Below are 17,119 nucleotides of genomic sequence, written 5' to 3'. Positions count from 1 at the left end.
CAGTCCTGCCCTGCACCTTTCCTTTTAGGAAGTCAATCTACATTTTTTGCATTGGGATTCAATGGTTTTGGATTCCTTTGCTTTCAAGTTAAAAGAGGGTTTGGGGGTAATCTCTCCCAAGGAATGTCCCAGCCTCTGTAGGACATTCCACAGCCAGTCATCCCTACCTTAGTTTCCCCAAGAAGGGCTTCCAGTGTGTGGTCCTTCCTGACCCAGCTTCCTGCTGAGCAGCATGTAGGCCCCTGAGGACCACCAGCGAGGAACACGGAGCCAAGTGTGATCTCTCCGGCTCAGCTGGCTGCACCCTGTTCTCCACCCTCTATTTCAGCACCTCCTGCTCAGTACCCTTCTTCTCTAGGCCCATTCCAGAGTCCCAGCTTTCCTGATTTCTTCTGAACACTCCTTAATTTCTATCTTTTAAGTAGATGCCTGTGGGGGGGGTGGGGGCAGACACAAGCCACACCATTGGCCCTCATCACCTTTTGGGAGGGCCTTGCTCTTTCTGGGCCTGCTACACAGGCAGGAAGGTAGGGCTCCCCCAGAGCAGGCCCTTTGTTCCCCCACCCAGCCTGCCTGGTGCTCAAATTCAGCTTTCCTAAACTCCTGGGAGCCTTGCTCAGGCTCAGGGCAAGACACACTGGGCTCTGCCCCCTTCCTCTCTTCAGCTTCTCAGAAGGGTCTCCTGGCCCCACCAGTACCTCTTCTGGTCCAGCCAGGAGCCAGCATGCTTTTTGCCTTTCCACTTACCTTATTGGGAAATCTTTGTTATCATTATTAAATTATAAGCTGTATTTTAAAAAGAGGTTCCAAACTGTCAGAACTGAACAAAACTAGAGACCCATACACTTTTCTTCCCTGTCCTGTTTTCTGATTACTAACATCTTTCGATAGTGTGATAGCTGTTACCATGGACTGACCCACAGGGACCCATTACTCTCCATCAAACTGCATGGTTCATGTGAGGATTCACCCTGCCAAGTGTGTTCCAGGGGTTGGGTAAATGCATCACGTCACATATCCATCATGTGGTATCACGTGGGAGAGTCAGCAGCTGATGGTGACCTCTGGCCTTGGTTTTCATCTCTCGCACATTCTAGAAGGGGGCACACTGCGACCTTGCCAGGCTGCCTTCCTCCATCTTTCTTGGAGGCTCATCTGACCTCAAGATTTTGCCCACTCTCTGTGTTGGTCCTCTGCTCCTATTCCTGTCCCCGAGCTACTTCCCATCTAAGCACCAAACAACAAATCAGACAAAGGAGACACGGAATACCTCCCTGACTCAGCCAGACTTTGAACTTCAGAGTGTGTCTAGGCAGCTGCATGCTGGTGCCCAAAGCCCGGACATTTGCACATGTGAGCCTGAGTGCTTCTTCATGCCATGTTCCTTTCTCTAGTAGCACCACAACCCACCTGTTCACACAAGTGAGATGCGTGCTACAGGCCTCTTAGGGACCCACCAGCTGGGGCTGTAGGTTGGGGGTCAAATTATACCCTCAGACATGTATAGTGGAGCCCCAACTCCTAGTGCTTCTGCAGAGGACCTTATTTGGAAAGTGGGTCCTTACTGATGCAATTGAGGTAAAGTAAGGTCATACCCCACCATGGTAGGGAGTATCCACTAGCAAGCACCTTCACCAGAAGAAAGGAGGAGAAAGAAAGGAGCCTTGGGAGACAGAGGCAGATTGGAATTGCACGTCCCCAAGGACATAGGGTGGTGGCACCATGGGGACCTGGAAGAGGTGAGCAGGACCCTTGTGACAGGGCTCAGAGGAGCCTGGCCACCTAGATCTGGGACTTTCAGCCTCCAGCATTGGAGAGGAGGACATTTCCACTGTTCTAAGCCACGTTGTGGCAAGGGAAGGTCCTCTAGGAAGCTCATATGACTTTCAGTTTGTAGATAAACCCGGATTCATAGTGATCTGCTCCAGGACATTATGCTGATCAGCTTTTTAAGAAGATTTCATCAGATGTGGAAAAATTTCCAACTGATGTAATGGACAAAACAGAAAGATGTGCCAAAAGCAGAGCCCAAGTGACCTGAGGAGGTCTGCCTCCTCCAGAGCCTGCTCTTCACAAGAGAACTCTCGCACCCCATTGTCACATGCACCCCATTGTCACACGGAGAGGACCACACAGTGACCCCTGCTGTGAGCCCTTCTAGTTCATGGGTAACAAACGATCCCCATAAAGTGCTGGGTGTTTCTGAAATTCTTGGGGTGTGTAGGGTGCATGTATGCAAGAGGCAGAAAGACAGGGCATAGAAGAAGGCAGCTATCGATTTATTTGGGGTTGGCTGCTGTGCTCCATTTCTCCTTCTTTCTTTTTATTTATTCGTTTATTCTAAAAAGTCCATGGCAGGCCTGTGATGAATTACATCCAGGGTGGCAATGGATTGGTGAAAAAAATGATTGAGGAAGAATGAAATGATCTGAACTTAGTATACCTCAAAATAACCGTGCAATCCATTCCAATTTTGCTGATTTGAGCAATAAACAAAACAAAGAGTAAATCATTTTGCATTCTGAAGAGTAAATTGGTGTAGCAAAGTTTACTCATTTATCTTCCCAAACTATTTTGAGAGATTGAAAAGCTTCCTAACAACAATAGCATTGGGGAGAAAAAAGCTAAAAACTGCTCTTCTGGCTCCAAAGCTTTCATGGGGCTAAAGAAATAAGAACTCGATTTGCAATGCCAAATAATGTTTTCTGAGTCTTCTTATGTTCTTAGCATGGTGAATGACACAAAAAATGTAAGATACATCCACCAGTCTTGGATGATTTCCCAGAAAAATAGATACTCCATAAATATTAACTGAACAACAACTAGATGGGTGGATGGATTAATAAGTGGGGCCTGGTCTAGTCTCCAATAACTGATTGGTTAGGGTCAGTAACACCCAAACTCATGTGGCTCTGAGATTTGTGTTACCTTTTTATGTATATCTTAAAGGATTTGATTATTCTTGTGGCCAGGAATCCCATGCCATAAATACATAAATCCCAGCAGTCAACAGTTGGTACCTCCTCTGCTGTTACTTTAAATGTTTCCCTGTCTTTAAAGGAAAAGGTGCTCAGAGCTCCTCTCCTTAAAATGTCGAGCCAAGCATTGTGAACCAAGCTGTTCTGCTCAAAGAAATTGTGATCAGGGGAAATGTGGGTATGGACTTGCCTGAGACAGGAGGAAAATCATAAGCACAGCAGTGGCCTTTGTGGGGATGATGGCCACAGAGGAGTGGCTGGACCTTATCTCAGCAGTGCAGACCTGATACCATGGTTCTTTGCCTGAACATCATTAGCTACAGCTCCAAGGACGTTGTTACTCTGAGATCAGCCACTATTTTTCTGAGTGTGTTGAGAGGACAAGGAAATGAATCTTTCAAGAGAAGCTTGAGCACCATGTTTCCAGCCAGAGAAACTCCAACTATGACGCTGGGTGTCACTTAGCAATGCAGCACATAGGGGGTAACATGCAGGTAACAAAGGTGACTGGTTCTCCATGGACTCTAGATCCATCTATTTGGGGTGGGCCCACACACGCATATTCTAATGCATCCTCACTGATTCCCTCCAATACCAACCAACATTGATGGGGTCACTCTGCACCAGGGAAAGGGACACAGAAATACAATTAGGATGGACATGGAGCCTGTCAAAAGGATGAATAATGCATATTTTCACCTTTTGAAAGGACCTGTTTGACAATCACTTAGATATGCAAAAGAAGTCCCTGAGGGTGGTGATGTTTCCACTGGCAAGGATGGTTCAAGCAGCTCCCACTGCAGATGACGGATGAGTTTCCACCCAGTAACACACTTCAGCTTGCTGTCTGAGACTTGGGCTGTGGCAGAGAGAGCAAGACCTGCAGGTGCATTTTTCTGTACAGTATTCATTATGCAAAGTTGTTCTGGGCAATGGCCCCAGGGTCATAGGCACAGTGCGAGACCCATGACCTCTTCTCTCTGATGCTGCAGAATGATGGAGAGGAATGTGTTAGGTGACAAGTGCATATTGAAAAAACTATTTCTTTAGAAAATGATGTCTAAAGCAAGATAAGTAGCAATTCAATACAAGAAGAAATGATAGTGTAAAATGAGAAGCAGCATTTACTGTTGGAATTCAAGTAATTAGAGGAGGATTTTCACAAGAGATTTCAGAGATTAGGCTTGAAGGATCAGAGGTTTGGACATAAGGTGCCCAGTGAGGAGCAGATTTCTGTTGTATACATGAGAGGGTAGGAGAATGGAGTGAGCAAAGGTATGAACACCCAGAATCACACTCAGGATCAAGAGTAGAACTGGACGCTTGGCTTGGTGTGGTTCATGTAGAGAAGCAGTTGTCAGCTTCCTGTGTGTCCTTCCCTTACATTCACGGTCACAACCTTCTTCTCCTGGGAGCCTACACTTGGGTCAGCTGACTTTTAGACTCAGAGCTCCAGGCAGCTAATGCTGATTGATCACAGCTACTCTGGTGATGAAGTCTGTCCTCTGTCCCAAATGTAGGAAAACTGGCAAGAAGGATGGTTAATCGGATTTGGCCATATTATGGAAGGTCTGTGTCTGCCCTGCAAACACCCTGTAGCACTTCCCAGGTATTAAAACCCACTATCTCATATTTACACAGTGTTTCCTATACATTCAAGGTTTTTTTTTTGTTTGTTTCGTTTTGTTTTTTTGTACTGGGAATTGAACTCAGGACCTTGCGCTTGCCAGGCAGGCTCCTGTGCTGTTGAGCTATATCCCCAGCCCTAGTGTCTTCATGCAAGAAAAAAGTGTTTCCCAGAATCTTGCATGTGTGCTATGTGGGAGGCATTTTATATATCAAGTAATTGTGTCCAGAGGAGCGAAGTGATATCTCCGTAATTACACGGTTAGAGAGGCTGACTGGGAATTTATTCCAAGACCGGTTTGACTGGGAAGCTTGTGTTTTGGTAATGCTGGGCCTGAGTGGATTTCGGAAGGAAATGAGGAAGGTGAGGATAGAAGCAGGAGGAAGGGGAAGAACAGCTAGGGGAAGTCTCCCGGTTTTGGAAAGACCGGTGAGCTGTCCACGGTCCTGAATAACCGTGATGGCAACGGGCCGCAGCAGTCTTCCTTTGTGATGTTACTGAACAGACATGTGCGATGCAGTTCCAAGAACGTGTCCTTCTCCTAGAGTTTGGCTTCATGTTGGTGCTTTCCCAAGGTATGGAAGGAACTCTAGTCCTGCAACCTCAGGCAGCTGCATCAGCAGGTCTCCCTGCAGGGCCTAAGTGTCTGTGTGTGCAGCAAGAGGGACCCAGGGACTTGCACGTGACAGGAAATGTCCGGAAAGGAAAGGTGCCAAGCTGAAGAGGTGCCACACTGGCGCTGAGAATCCTCACTGCTGCCATCCTCAACCCATGACAGAGGAGCTTCCCATGCACCAGGCTCCCCTCACGGGACACAGGCTGCCTAACACTTCATTAGAGGGACATGGAATGCAGACACTTGAAATCTGTCTCCATGCTCCAAGAGAACACCGGCACCCATAATCATGACCTGTGCAGTTTCCACGTTGACTGAGCTCTCTCATACTCTACATCCTCACAGGCTCCTGATGGAACATGGGCTTTTCGCCTTCCTTTCCTTTGGTCTGCTCTATACTAGCACCAAGTGCAGTATTCCACTTCTCTTTTCCACGCAAAGCATTTGTATGTCCGACTGTAAAGGTTGATTACTCCAGGCTGGTGTTGAGGTTGCCTACCCTCAAGGCACATCCTAACACTCAGTCAGCCCTGCTACTGCCCAGGCAGAGTCCCCCCAGCCTGGCCTGGCACCTCACCCATTCAGACAGCCCTGAAGGGAGGTCAAGCCTGTGAAATGCTTCACCTGGCCCAGAACATCTCCTTGCAGAACAATGGACAGAAATCTGACCCAATCACAAGGCCCAGCTCAAGGCCAGCTTCTCTCTTGAGATTCTTTATGAGTTATCATTAAGCCACAAGTCTCTCTTCCTTCTTTGCTGTACACATTTAGAATACTTATCAGATGCACTTTATTATAGGTTTTTAGGTAAGTCTGTATCTTTCCTTTGCAAGAAGATCTTGAACTCCTTAAGGATAGTAACCATGCTTGTGTGCTTAATGTGGTGGTTTAATATTTGCTGACTTAGAGTACCTTTTCTACCCCACCAGAGGAAAAACAGGAGAGCCTAAAAAATTAATTGCACTAGGTCAGAATGAGCTGAGATAAAAAACAAGTAATTGAGCTTTGAGAATTATAGATTGTTGAGGCTATGGACACACACTTCTTCCAAGAGGGAAACTAAATTTCACAGGCCTTATGAGTATTCGAATATCAGGGGAAAGGTCCCGTTCAGAATGGTTACTAAGGGGAATTGCATTATTATCCTGCTTGTCACAGAAAGGATTTGGGATGGGGAGACAGTAAAGTCTGAGAGCATTTAATTAAAGACTACAAATATATATTCTGCACACATGGCAGTGCTAAGGAGGACGCACTCACTAGAAGCACGATTCTCTTCTGTGTGTGTTGCCTGTATCCAGACTTACTTCTCATAGGGAGCATAAGGGCTGAGCTATGGTCATCCGTCAGGATTATGGAACCTGAAGCCCATGGAAGTGAAACAGCTCTCTTGGTGACACAGGTGAGGTCAGCAGTGGTGGTGATATGGGCATCCAGCTCGAGGTCTCCACAACCACAGAGGTGAAGTCCCTAACACTAATGTCATGCTGCCAGGCAGACTGCCGGACCTTGTGCACATGTTTGCACCCAGGTCTCTCTTCCCTAAATAGATGGAAACTTCTCTGCATCTGAGTCTAGAAAGTTGGAGTGGAGGCCCAGGCAGTAGGGCCTGTGACTCATTTATTATTTTCATAGATGTAAAAGGCAACACTAAAAGTTCAACCATAAGGAAATAACACTTCTGTACAATTTTGTTTGGCACCTAAAGAATATCAGCAAGCAAGCAAAGTTAGGGCCAAATTATCCATGGAAGATGCCCTGGTGTGGAAAGAAATACCTTTTGGTACTACTCAGTTTCTATTCTATTACTGATCTGAGTTTGTCATACTCCAAATTGTCAGTGCTACCTAAAGAAGGGACCTGTCCAGTTTTTCTCAAAGTTTTGCTATAGAAGTTTTGCTATAGAGGGAGTTACATGTCCATGTAACTTTGCTATGATCCCAGTGATATGTGATTACATGTAACACACCCAGCATACATGTTCTTTAAGGGGCTCGAGCTAAAGGCAAAACTAATTCAAGAAAATGTCATGCTTGGAAAATGTCAAGAGGTCACTGACTCTACCAAAATGGTAGCATCAAAACACAGAAGAAGCTTTGCGCAGTGGCAGAATCATAGTCAACAAAGTTCTTCTGAGGCTCGATTATTGCTAAAAACACAACAGGTTTTTGCGGAGAATATCTGGTTGGCTATGATATCTACTGTGGAAAACTGCTTCATTCTGTTGAAATTCTTATAGAAAAGCTTTTAGTTTGCATGTTACAAAGAACCAGTTTTAATTTTATGTAAATAAAACAAATTTGCGTGAAAGACACATCCCACAAGAACACAGTTCTTGCTGGTGTGGTTCTGACCTGCATGCCTGTCCTCTGGGGGCGGTCATGGTTTATCTCTGCCTGCTTCTCTCCTGCCTAAGTGCATGTCTCCATCGCACGGAAGAGTCACCAGCCCCTGAGGCCTCAGCACTTGTCTTTCATTTCTGAACTGAAGGGTGACACAGACAATCACTGTCAGGAAGCTAGTGATGAAAATGAGCAGAAGTTATCATTAAGCATGGTCAATTTAGGGGCTGCTGCCAAGGATGAGGTATGCATTATCCAGCAGAGGCAATGAATTATAATGAAACGTAAAGTCCAATCAAAGCGACACCGGCAGCTTTGGAACTGTCCGTACTTCCAATGTTTCCCTCGGGAGCTGTGTGACTGTGCCCCATAGCCTGGGGTTGAAGAGCAGCCCAGGCCTGTGTGTTAAGTGGGTGGTACCAAGCAGCTGTGGAGGAAGATCCAGGTTCAGAAAAGGCAGAGAAGGACATAAATCTCTTAACTATATTTGGAAAATGCTCTGCCCTGAAAGTGGTAGAAAGTTCCACAGAAAAAAAGGAAAAGTTACTGCTGAAAAAGATGATGATTCTGATGAGGAAACTGAAGAGAAATTACCAGGGAAGAAATGCATATGAGATAGGTCTGCACAAAACACAAAAATCAAACCAAAATGGGCAAGACTCAAGAGCATTAACCCCCAGACCAACAGGTCAAGAATCCTTCATAGAGGAAAAACCTCCTCAGTACCAAAAGGACCTAATTCTGCAAAAGATGTTAAAGGAAAACTGCAAACAGGTGTAGAGCAAGGTGGTTCTCTCCCCAAAGCAGGAGCCAAGTTCATCCATTATGTGGAAAATTGCTTCCAGGTGGCTGACCAGGAGGCCACCCAAGATCTCTAGCACTGGAGGAAGGATCTTTAAGGAAAATTGTTTAAAGAGTTTAAAAAAAACTTTTCCGCCTTATTTCACCCCTATCACAGCTGATATCTGGTTGACCTCTTAATAGTGCAAAATGAGAACTTTCTCTGCCATGTTTGATAAATGTCATCTAGTTTCCAAGGGCAAGATTGCACCAATTAAAATGTCTGTCTAGCTTTGAAAGACAAAAGTTGCCCTCTGCTTGGGTTTAAGTATATCAGAGTGCTATGATAGGACATCACAGTAGTGTGGGTTGGTAGATTCAGAAATGGTGGATAGACAAAAATATACATGTGAAATCAACTCAGTGTTTTAATTAAGTAAAAAAAAAATAGAGTTCTTGAAAATTTGATATGTGAAAGTCAAACCAACCTACCCCTAGGCACTTGGTCACTGAATAAATGAATAATGGAAATTTAGCTGACGGAGACTGCAGTAGCTTCAGCCATTACATGCAAAACGAATTCAACCTGGCTCTAGTGCCAGGGACCAAAAAACCAGAGACACACCAGTAAGAATTGTATTATTACAGGGCATGCATTTTTATGCAAATTTATTTATTTAAGTAGAATCAAAATTGATTATTTTTAGCATGCATTTTACTGTCTTATACCTGCACAGGACAGAGCAGAACAAGAGAGACAGACAACACTCTGGGAGGCTGAGGCAGTAGGAGAAGTCTGAGCCCAGCTTGGATGACTTAGTGACTTAGAGAGAACCTGTCTCAAAATAACAAAATAAAAAGGGGCTGGGAATGCAGCTCAGTGCCAAGGCCCTGGGTTGAATCCCCAGTACAACAAGCAAATAAACAAGAGCGGGGGACATCCCCCTCAAACTCTCCTCTGCTATTTGCAGAAAGGAATGGAACCAGGAATCAGAGGACGTAGAGGTCAATCTGACCCTTCGCTGTAATTGGTTGGAAAGCTTGAGGCTAAGAAAAAACTCAAGCTGTGAATGACAGATAATCCCATGTGGAGATGGAGTGACCTCCAGCTCGAGTCCAGGGAAAGGGGTGAAGGAAGGAAAGGTGAGAATTTGCGGAAAGATACAGACCCCGTCTTTAGACTCATCAAGAAAAGGGCTCATTGTTTTGTATATGAATAATGTGATGTGTGAATAATGTAATTTTAAATATGTTGCTAGATATAGTTTTATTTTTACAAAATGAGCAAGCTTTCCCCTCTGTCTGAGTGTTACCCTAAAGGGTGAGCCCGTGGGCTGTGCTCCTGCTTGCCACCAGGAGGGGCAGATGCAGCTTCCCAGGAAGGGAAGGAAATCTCTCTCTGGGCTACAGCTGCCAAAGCCCTGGGCGGAAGGGTGGTTCTGTGCAGAAACGCATGGTCTCTCAATAAGATCTTGACAACATTTGAGGTTAATGAACTAATTGAATTTCCTTCCCATCAAGGATCTTGTGACAAAGAGGAAGAGCTAGGAGGTGGGGACAGCCGTGCTGGAAGAGCTGTGTCCACGTGTGTGGTCATAGGGTGACGGTGAGCTCAGCAGCCACCAGAGGCTGTGAATAGAAAACGAATCTCCTACATCTCCCAGTCATAAAAGGGAGCTCGGGAAGATATAAACCAGCTCCTCACTAAAAACCTGACCTTCACGGCTGTAATATTTATTCTCTGCCTTGCTAAGCCTCACTGTACTTCGTCTTGATCCCAAGAGGTTACTTTAACAGCATGGGGTTTGGAGTCAGCCAGCACTGAGCCGGGACCCCCGCTCTTCTGAGTGCCGGCAGGAATGTGCAGGGCAGGCGATGTCACCGCTCTAGGTCCCACTTGTAGTGACAACCCCGACGCTTTTTTTGCAGGGTTCTTGAGTGGGAGCAAACTCAGCCACCAAACACAGTCAGGCAGTGATGGCAATCACTGTTACTATCAGTATTTTAAAAATTCCAGAAGCTGCTCATTCACGGTGGTGTTATCTCAGAAGATTGCTGCGAGGCTCTAGTGATTGCGTGCGGAAACTGCGCCTCACCATGACTCTTGTCCTTGGTTCCCGGTGTGTTTGGCTACTGTCCTACTGCACCCTAGGTCTAGGGCTCCTGAATGCTGACCGATGTAGTTCACCATTAGCACGGTATGTCAGGCATACCCCGCTTTTAGAGTTTTGAGTTTAACAAATTTATATAAGATGGAATGAAATATCCATCATCCTCAGCAAATTCTATTGTTCCCAGAAGGGGTAGATAAATCTCCAGGCATAATTATATTCTTGCCTGTCATGACCTTTGAAGATGTCTATCTGCTTGAAAATGAATAGAATAATTCCTTTCCTGAAGAACACTTGAGTTTCTGTTTGAAATATGCTTTTGATGAAAGATTCCTATGAATACCTTATTTTCCATAGGGCAGGCTGTCTTCAGCTTATTCGACTTAATGTTTAGAATATGCTATGAGCAACAAACCAGCACACTTTACTGTATATCTGCAAGTACTTATGTCCCCTGTGCCGGAAGTCAAATGAAATTGTTTTATCTGTGTTTGTTTTCCAAGGACACACCCAGATTCTGCTGAGCTTGGTGGGGAACAGAGAGCAGCAATTGTAAACATTCACGCTGTGATGAATGCTCTCCTCTGGAACAATACTCTTTAGTAACTCCTGCTGTTTGTTTAAATTAGTGTGGGAAAATGAGAACACCTCAGCCTGAGTATTCACAGGGGACGTGCACAGCAGCATGACGTGATGCCTTTCTGAACAGTCCTTAATCTCGCCAAAGTGTGATGGCGGAAAGCACGAGGCTTGAGAGAGAAATGCAGGGTGGAGACCAAGCGGGGAGGACAAGAAAGCAGGGGAGAGAAACGGGGAAGGAAGGGGAAGGTGGAGACAGAAAGCAAGATAAAAATGAAAGCAGCAAAAAGCCACCCCTGCCAGATTTTCCGAGCTGTGCAGCTGGTTTCTACGGCGCCTGACTCAGCCAGGGCCTTGGGATGAGGGGAGGCCTGGCCACGCGTGGAAACGCTGTGTGAGCCCGGTGGCCACACTGAACCCTAAAGCAGCTCCATGCTCAGTTCTCCTTCCTAGAAACTTTTGGGCCCAGCCATGGATTTGTGAGAGGTCGGCTGAGCTGAGCAGTGCAACCCAAGGTCAAGAGGCAGCAGGAAGCCCGGGGACCCAATCCAGAGCGACACGGAACCCTCACTCCTGGCAGCAAAACTACATGGGGGCTCCATGAACCACAGATGTAGACACCTCTGGGATGCTGGGCAGGGCTGGCGACTCGTCTCCACCACCAGACCATCTCCCCAGGCACTGCTACCATGTTACAACAGATCACTCAATCTGTCAAGCACACGCCAGATGTTACAAGGGACATGTGGTGTAGTGCCAGACGCTTCCTTTTGTTAGTGAGGATGTGACCAGGAGTTCCAAGGGAGTCCCAGACCACTGCTGTCCCTGAGACTGGCCATGCTGACCATTGTACTGGGGACAGTGTGACCAGTAGGCCCCTGGGAGTGGTTGGCCATGCTGCCATTCCTGAGATAGCCCTCCACTGGGGAGACACAGGGGAACTTACCTTGTACAGCCACGAGGGTTCTGGGGCTGGGACAAGAAGTGAGCACAGCGGTTCCTGGGGGGAAGCCTTCACTAATGGGCCAGTTGGTGGGCTCCAGTGAGCCTGCCGCCCTCAGTTATCTAGCGATGAGTCACACTGGCTCTGGCAAGATCAGAACCCATCTCTGTAGAAGTCAAGATGCCCTGTTCCTGCCCTGCGGGTTGAGCTAGCAGTCAATGTTCTGTGCTCCACTATGTTCCACAGAGTTCTAATTAAGAGGAAATGAAAAACCATCTTACCCATGAGGAATTTTGCTCAGGACATAATATCCAGTGTAGGAGTGCCGGTAGATCTGAAACAGATAAAGGGAGAACAAGCATTGAGACATGGCTATGGCTATGATATTTCTTTTCAAGTCACTGAATGTTAACCAACATCAGTGGGCAAAAAGCAGCGAATCTGAAGACCTAGAGGCAAAGGCATTTATTGACTTAAGATGTCAATTTGCATATCCTGTTTATTTTTACCACTTGCAGTGTATATAGGGCAGCCAGAGGCATGATCTCATCTCCATCACCACTTGGATTGTGGTTAAATTAGGGGCACAGGTAGTTTGCAACCTATCTAAATACGGCACAAGCCTAATGAGGGCACTGTGGTCCTGGAGATCACCAGATGGCGCTCTGCTGGAGCTGCTGCCCTTCATGGTCAGGAGCTTCTACTGTGTGTCTTCAGATGTGCTTAGCTGGTAATCCTTGCTTCTGCGCATAATGCCATGTGCACCTTCTGGCCTCTGAGAGAGTGGTCAACAAGAACTCCCCACAAAAGTGGAGTTATAAGGAGCTGACTTTCAAACTGGAGGGAATGAGAAACCAAAGCAGACTTCATAAACTCCTAGAACTCCAAATCATGGGTGCCTCTCTTGATCTCTTGAGATGGGAGATCACTCCCCAATGCATAAATGCAGCAAGTAGAGTTGGTGGAACATGGCAGCCCAGGGAATGTTAATGGCCTCCACCCTCAGCCTCCTGGAGAGAGACCCTCCCCAACACAGGGAGTGTGATGGGTTATTCTGGAGGATGGGAACGAGACACTATTTCACTTCCCTTCTTCTGCCTGTGAAGCTATGGAGGTCAATGTGTGGCTGACTACTTGATGATTAGCATGTAAAGCTGTCTCTCTAAAGATAGTGGGGTGAAGGAGGACATATGCCTTTGGAGTGTGCATGAGGGACATAAGTCTACAAAAGGAACTGGGTCAAATTTGCTAACCCCTTGTTCTGTTCCTAGTCTGAACCAGTGGTCTCCAACTGTTTGGCATGAAGAACCAGTTTTGAGGAAGGTGATTTTTTTTCATGGGATGGGAAGGTGGGGTGGAGGGATGTTGGGGTGGTGGTGGTTTCAGGATTAGATTCTCATACAGGGAAGGTAACCTAGAGCCCTCAGATGCACAGTTCATAGTAGGGTTCGAGCTCCTATGAGAATCTAATGCCTGGCTAGTCTCACAGGAGGTGAACCTCAGGAGGTGATGCTTGTGGCGGGAATGACTGGAAACACAGATAAAGCTTCTGTTGCCTGCCCACTTACTATGCACCTGCTGTGTGACCTGTTTCCTAGCAGGCTACAGTCTAGTAACCAGCTGTTATGGTTTATGTCTGTGTGTTCCCCCAAACCCTCATGTAGCCATGGGGCAGGCTATTAGAGTTTAATTATGGGTGTGAGAGCTACACCCGCCCTGGGGTGGATAGTTTGCATATGTAAGGGAGAAGAAAGGGGTGCTTGAGGCCATTCCTCCCCCATTCTTCCCTAGTGTGTCCTGGTTGTTGCTTTGCTGTGTCTGCTGCCATGAGCTGTAGCTCTCTGCCATGTGCCACTCTGCCTTGTAATCTGCCAAGTACGGATTGAAACCTCCACAAACTGTAAGCGAAATAAACCTTTCCTTCCTTAATTTTGGGCATCAGGTATTTTGTCCCAGCAGTGAGAAAAAAGCAACCAAGACACCAGCCCATTGCCTAGAGGTTGGTGACCCCTGGTCCAGCCCACTGAGTCATTTCTTTCAAGGACTCACAGTGGACTTGAAATTATTCAGTGAAAATGAACCTAGATACAAAAGCGAACAGCAATACTGAAGTCCCAACAATCTGCTGCTTCTGGCAACCCTGAGATTCCTGAAGCAGAAGCGTGGGTACCAGGGTGGCCACTAGAAGGTGCTGGATGGGCAAACACTGCTCCAGTCACAAGGAGACAGCCACGCTGGGCAGACTCTGGCCAGCTCCTGAGCACACACGGCTCTGGCATCTGTATGAGGGAGATGTTATCACCCAGTGTCACAGGCAGGAAAACGGAATCTGAGGGCATCTAAATCAAACCCCAGAGGGACAGGTTGTGAGGTTTGTCTCTCCTGCCTTGGAAAGTGCATTGCTCAGTTCTCAAATTGCTAGTTCAAGTCGATGTTGATCATCTGAAAAGTCCAGAATGGGACCAACCAGTGGAGGGAGAGAGGGAGAACAGGAGGGGAGGGGAGGAGGATGGAAAAAAATTAAGATGTGCTGTGTACACGCACAGCTCCCCACGATGAATGTAATCATTGTGTACCATGGACATGGACTCATACAAAAGATCTTTTAAACTCAAAATGCAGAATAACAGGAGATATAACAAATATACAAAACACTTTGCATATTGTAGTGCATGACACGCCACCTTTCTTGGCTGAAGACCTATTGTTTTAATCCATCTAGAAACAGTGACCATGCTCAGAATTTCTACATGGGTGTTTTTTATCCCAAACTTTTACCCCAAGTCCACCTTTTGAAAGCTAAAATATTGTTTACTTTTAAAGAATTTTTTATGTTCTTTCATTTATCTGGTGTTTTCAGTAGAGAAATACTAAAATTAGTGGCAACAATTCCTGCTTCTTCCTTTCCTCTCTGAGAAGCAACAGGTCCCTGTGTCTCTCTGTGACTTTGTCCTTAACTTCACCACTTCTCACCTTGGCAGCACAACCTTGGCACAGCTGCCTGCCAGGGCCCCACTTCCTTGCTGGCACCAGGACCATGGCCAAGCCAGGAGCACTGGGGAGGTGGCTGGGAGCAGTTCTGGAAATGGACAGCTACCACCTCATTGCTACTACTCAGCCGTAGCTTTACAGCTGGTGTCAAATAGGGCTGAATCAGTGTGCAGTTGTTGCTACGGAAATATAAGCTAGAGCAACAAGAAGGCCCATGCTTCCAATGTCAGGAGAACTGTATGATGTAGTCACCAGCACTGCAGAGTCCAGGAAACTCCTCCTCCTCTGCTCTCCTGGACTCTAGGAGCAGGAATTCCATAGGAAGGGCAGAGTACCTCTTCTGAGATGTCATGGGTGAGAAAACCATGGATGTTATTGCCAAGGGTCCCTTTGGTCTGAGCACCTGGTCAGCTCAACTGCTGTAGTCATCAGGGTGTTCCAGGCACAGTGTCCAGCTAAGGGTGCATGCTCTTCTGTGGTGAGGAGCTCCCAGCACTGGTGGTGTTCAAGTACAGGCGCCATGTCCATCACCCTTTGGCTGGTGTGGGGATAGCAGGGATGAGAGCCTTGCTTTCAGAAATAGCTCATGCCTGGCTGCATTCACGTGGCCTGTTCCTGATTCTTGACTTGACACATTCCTCAAAAAAAATTGCCCTCCTTTTATGTTATTAATCTCACCCATTACCTGGATCTCCCATAACCAAGCTGGTGCTGAGCTTCCCAGAAGCCCCGGAACAAAGCCATGGTCCACAGCAGATGATCACCAGGTGGGCGCACTGGGTAGCAGTTAGAAGCAGATGATCTTAATGATCCCATCCAGATCTTTCTCGCAATAATTAAAAATGCACCTCTGATAAAACAGGCAGAGACCAGGGCTCAGCAGTTGCTAAGGTCTCCCCACAAGGAAATGACCTTTCTGGTCTAGAAACCCTCTCCCTCCATGCCTGGAGGAACAGGTGCAGTGGAGGGAATGAGACAAACAAGCCAAAATGCTCCGGAGAAGATGAGCGGGTCGCTGGTGTCTGGAAACACAGTTCGGGAGGGAGAAAGGAAGCTGGTGGAGGTGACTCCCAAGGGGGAGAAAAGAGGTGTTTGATAGATGCCTCAAGGCTGGAAGGAGCCTCCCCAATGGGTGGCAGCAGACCTGTCTGGCTGGCTTCCAGGAGAGAGGAGGTGGACACGTACACCGTCTAGGAGACGGGTTTCAGAGGGGTGCAGATGTCATCCAACGCCATGTGGGCCTCCTGGCCCCAGTTAATAAAAGTATAGAAGCAGCATCCCGGAAAAGACAGTGAAGGGTGAGATTAAATCCTCTATTTTCTTTCTGCTCAGACTTTCAGCAATTTCTCCTCAAGCATCCAGGTGAGGGTGTGCATCCCCTGCCCATACCTCTCTGCGCTGTCCAGCTGCATAAGCGTAACTGCTGCTTAGTGCTGGGTCCGATTGCCTCTCCGTGGCCTAAGTCCAAGCCCTTGCATGTCAACTTCAACAGACTCCCAAAGGTGACAGAAATCGTGTCTCTCCCTGTGACAGGCCACATCCGCACCCTCTCCTCCAGGTTCTGCAGAAGTCACACCCTACTGCAGGGATATCTCAGCTCACTTCTCAGTCTTCTGTGCTGTCGTGCAAGGCCATTGTCTTTCCAGAACTTCGACTTCCTCGTCTCTGTCCTCCCTGCCAGGGCTGATCACTGGGAACGGTAAGTTCTGGTGCCAGAGCTGCAGGATGGTGAACGAACCAGTCCTTTCCAGAGTGGACTCTTCCTCTCTACTTAGAAGGTTCTAAGCACCCTCTGGTCTAGAGACTCTACTCAGTACACATTTCCATCCACTGCACAATTTATATCGTGTCATTTTCATGAAGTTGAACAAATGGTAATGATTAAAAGGAGGCATTTGCTATAAGACTCCAAATTCTAGATAAACATTGAAATAGTAAAAAGTAGAAATATTTAGTTCCCATGACACAAAACAAATGTTAAGAATAAACACACTAAAACTAAAAGGACTGTGGTTTTCCCCTGGATATGGCTCGAGTGTCATGCATTGGAAGGTCATGCATTGGAAGCTTGGTCCCTGATGTGATACTGAGAGGAAGCAGTGTCCTCAAGAGCTGGGCTGAGTTACAAGTAGTTAGGTCCCTGGGAACACTG

The 17,119-nt window shown here is 46.8% G+C and overlaps 1 protein-coding gene across 4 annotated transcripts in view; it reads right to left on the bottom strand.

Annotated features, from left to right (window-relative positions):
- The window catches only part of Dpp6 (dipeptidyl-peptidase 6), an 842,230-nt gene that overhangs the window by 165,830 nt on the left and 659,281 nt on the right, over nt 1-17,119 (bottom strand). For all 4 annotated transcript variants that reach the window (XM_005404852.2, XM_005404854.2, XM_005404855.2 and 1 more), the window contains exon 6: nt 12,258-12,310. In XM_005404852.2, the coding sequence (XP_005404909.1) occupies nt 12,258-12,310 (53 nt within the window). The remainder of the gene's footprint in view (nt 1-12,257; nt 12,311-17,119) is intronic.

This window comes from Chinchilla lanigera, unplaced genomic scaffold, assembly GCF_000276665.1.
Source record: "Chinchilla lanigera isolate Chin_1 unplaced genomic scaffold, ChiLan1.0 scaffold00090, whole genome shotgun sequence".
Taxonomy (NCBI): Eukaryota; Metazoa; Chordata; class Mammalia; order Rodentia; family Chinchillidae; genus Chinchilla; species Chinchilla lanigera.
The sequence above is the reverse complement of the archived record's forward strand: the minus strand, read 5'-3'. Positions and strand labels throughout refer to the sequence as shown.